At 54.6% G+C, this 3,885-nt stretch overlaps 1 protein-coding gene across 1 annotated transcript; it reads left to right on the top strand.

Annotated features, from left to right (window-relative positions):
• Positions 1-6: 6 nt before the first annotated feature.
• On the top strand, positions 7-2,207 carry LOC113941682 (eukaryotic translation initiation factor 3 subunit C-like). The gene is made up of 2 exons (XM_027632818.1): positions 7-373; positions 2,028-2,207. The coding sequence occupies exons 1-2, from the start codon at positions 28-30 to the stop codon at positions 2,189-2,191; spliced, it is 510 nt and encodes a 169-aa protein (XP_027488619.1). The 5' UTR covers positions 7-27; the 3' UTR covers positions 2,192-2,207.
• Positions 2,208-3,885: the final 1,678 nt, after the last annotated feature.

Here is a 3,885-nt window from a genome sequence, read left to right as displayed (position 1 = left end):
CCCCCCCAGATCCTGTACAACCGCACCATGGTCCAGCTGGGCATCTGCGCCTTCCGCCAGGGGCTGATCAAGGACGCCCACAACGCCCTGCTGGACATCCAGTCGTCCGGCCGGGCCAAGGAGCTGCTGGGCCAGGGGCTCCTCCTGCGGAGCCTCCAGGAGCGCAACGCGGAGCAGGAGAAGGTGGAGAAGCGGCGCCAGGTGCCCTTCCACATGCACGTCAACCTGGAGCTGCTCGAGTGCGTCTACCTGGTGGCGGCCATGCTGCTGGAGATCCCCTACATGGCCGCCCACGAGTTCGACGCCCGGCGCCGGATGATCAGCAAACAGTTCCACCACCAGCTCCGGGTGGGGGAGAGGCAGCCCCTGCTGGGTGAGGAGGGGGTTTTTTGGGTGGGTGGGGGGGTCGGAAGTTGGGGGTTCGGGGTCGAAAGTTGGGGGTTCGGGGTCGAAAGTTGGGGGTTGAGGTGTTGGTTCGGTGGTTGTACGCCGTGAGTTGGTGGTTGTTCTTCAGCTTGAGGTTCCTCCGACCGTGGTTGGTCATTGGGATGCAGAAGTTGGTCATAGGGACCCATAAGTTGTTTTTTCTGGTCTTGGTTTGGTGGTTCTGCCCTGTAGGTTGGTGGTTCTTCACCCTGAGGTTCCTCAGACCGTGGTTGGTCACTGGGACTCAAAAGTTGGTTTTTCTGGCCTTGGTTTGGTGGTTCTACCCCATATGTTGGTGGTTCTTCTTCACCTTGAGGTTCCTCAGACTGTGGTTGGTTACTGGGACTCAAAAGTTGGGGGTTCGGGGCCAAAAATTGGTTTTTCTGGTCTTGGTTTGGTGGTTCTACCCCATATGTTGGTGGTTCTTCTTCACCTTGAGGTTCCTCAGACCGTGGTTGGTCACTCAGACCCAAAAGTTGGGTTTTCTGACCCAAAAGTTGGGGGTTCAGACCCATAAGTTTGGGTTTTCCGGTCTTGGTTTGGTGGTTCTGCCCCGTAGGTTGGTGGTTCTTCACCTTGAGGTTCCTCAGATCGTGGTTGGTCACTCAGACCCAAAAGTTGGGTTTTCTGACCCAAAAGTTGGGGGTTTGGGGTCGAAAATTGGGTTTTCTGGTCCGTAAGTTTGGGGTTGAGGTGTTGGTTTGGTGGTTCAACTCCATAAGTTGGTTCTTCTGCTCCATGACTTGGTTCCTCACCCCATAACCAGGTTCTTCAGCCCCATAACTGGTTCTTCACCCCATAACTTGGTCCCTCAACCCCATAACTTGGTCCTTCAGCCCCATAACTTGGTTCTTCACCCCATAATTTGGTTCTTCTCCTCCATAACCTGGTTCCTCCCTTTATAACTAGTTCCTCACCCCATATCTGGGTTCCTCAACCCCATAATTTGGTCCCTCAGCCCCATAACTGGTTCCTCACCCCATAACTGGTTCCTCAACCCCATAACTTGGTCCCTCAGCCCCATAAGTGGTTCCTCACCCCGTAACTGGTCCCTCCCCCCATAACTTGGTTCCTCAGACCCATAACTGGTTCCTCACCCCATAACTGGTTCCTCACCCCATAACTTGGTCCCTCCCCCCATAACTTGGTCCCTCAGACCCATAACTGGTTCCTCACCCCATAACTTGGTTCCTCACCCCATAACTGGTTCCTTACCCCGTAACTGGTTCCTCACCCTGTAACTTGGTCCTTCAGCCCCATAACTGGTTCCTCACCCCATAATTTGGTCCCTCAGCCCCATAACTGGTTCTTCACCCCATAACTTGGTCCTTCACCCCATAACTTGGTCCTTCAGCCCCATAACTGGTTCTTCACCCCATAACTTGGTCCTTCAGCCCCATAACTGGTTCCTCAGCCCCATAACTGGTTCCTCCCCCCATAACTTGGTCCCTCAGCCCCATAACTGGTTCTTCACCCCATAACTTGGTTCCTCACCCCATAACTTGGTCCCTCAGCCCCATAACTGGTTCCTCCCCCCATAACTTGGTTCCTCAGCCCCATAAGTGGTTCCTCCCCCCATAACTGGTCCCCGTGCCCCCCAGGCCCCCCGGAGTCGATGCGGGAGCACGTGGTGGCGGCGTCCAAGGCCATGAAGACGGGGGACTGGCGGCGCTGCCACCGCTACGTCGTCAACGAGAAGATGAACGGGAAGGTTTGGGACCTGTTCCCCGAGGCCGACCAGGTGCGCGCCATGCTCGTCAGGTGAGGGTCACTCCGGGGTCGCTCCGGGGGGCGGTCAGTGGGTCAGTCCAGGGGGCGGTCAGTGGGTCAGTCCATGGTTAATCCGTGGGTTGGTGAATGGGTCAATCCATGGTTAATCCATGGGTTGGTCAATGGGTTAATCCATGTGTTGGTCTATGGGTCACTCCATGGTCAATCCATGGGTCAATGGGTCAGTCAGTGGGTCAATGGGTCAGTCAGTGGGTCAATCCATGGGTCAATCCATGGGTTGGTCAATGGGTCAGTCAATGGGTCAATCCATGGTCAGTCCATGGGTCAGTCAATGGGTTAGTCGGTCAATCCATGGGTCAATCCATGGGTCGGTCAATGGGTTAGTCAGTGGGTCAATCCATGGGTCAATCCATGGGTCAGTCAATGGGTCAGTCAATGGGTCAATCCGTGGTCAGTCCATGGGTCAGTCAATGGGTTAGTCGGTCAATTCATGGGTCAATCCATGGGTCGGTCAATGGGTCAATCCATGGGTCAATGGGTCGGTCAATGGGTCAATCCATGGGTCACTCCATGGGTCAGTCAATGGGTCAATCCATGGGTCACTCCATGGGTCAGTCTATGGGTCAGTGCATGGTTAATCCATGGGTTGGTCAATGGAATCGGTCAATGGGTCACTCCATGGGTTGGTCAATGGGTCAATCCATGGGTCACTCCATGGTCAGTCCGTGGGTCATTGGGTCACTCCATGGGTCACTCCATGGGTCAGTCTATGGGTCAGTGCATGGTTAATCCATGGGTTGGTCAATGGGTCAGTCCATGGGTTGGTTCATGGGTCACTCCATGGTCAATCCATGGGTCAATGGGTCAGTCAATGGGTCAATCTATGGGTCACTCCATGGGTCAGTCAGTGGGTCAATCCAGGGGTCAGTCCATGGGTTGGTCAATGGGTCACTCCATGGGTCACTCCATGGGTCAGTCAGTGGGTCAATCCAGGGGTCAGTCCATGGGTTGGTCAATGGGTCACTCCATGGGTCACTTGATGGTCAATCCATGGGTCAATGGATCAGTCAATGGGTCAATCCATGGCCATGGGTCAGTCAGTGGGTCAATCCATGGGTCATTGGGTCAATCCATGGGTCACTTAGTGGTCACTCAATGGGCCAATCCATGGGTCAATCCATGGGTCATTGGGTCAATCCATGGGTCACTTGGTGGTCACTCAATGGGTCAATCCATGGGTCAGTCAGTGGGTCAATCCATGGGTCATTGGGTCAACCCATGGGTCACTTAGTGGTCACTCAATGGGTCAATCCATGGGTCAATCCATGGGTCATTCCATGGGTCGGTCAATGGGTCACTCCATGAGTCGTTGGGTCAATCCATGGGTCAGTCCATGGTCATTTCATGGGTTAATCCATGGTCGCTCCTTGGTCACTCAGTATTCACTCAGTGGTCATTCTGTGGTCACTCCATGGTCACTCAGTGGTCATTCTGTGGTCACTCAGTGGTCACTCCTTCGTCACTCCGTGGTCACTCCGTGGTCACTCAGTGGTCACTCAGTGGTCATTCAGTGGTCACTCAGTGGTCACTCAGTGGGTCACTCCATGGTCACTCAGTGGTCACTCCGTGGTCACTTCGTGGTCACTCAGTGGTCACTCAGTGGTCATTCTGTGGTCACTCAGTGGTCACTCAGTGGTCACTCCGTAGTCATTCTGTGGTCATTCAGTG

This window comes from Corapipo altera, unplaced genomic scaffold, assembly GCF_003945725.1.
Source record: "Corapipo altera isolate COAL_440 unplaced genomic scaffold, ASM394572v1 54995, whole genome shotgun sequence".
Classification (NCBI taxonomy): Eukaryota; Metazoa; Chordata; class Aves; order Passeriformes; family Pipridae; genus Corapipo; species Corapipo altera.
This window is presented reverse-complemented; position numbering and strand designations above follow the sequence as displayed.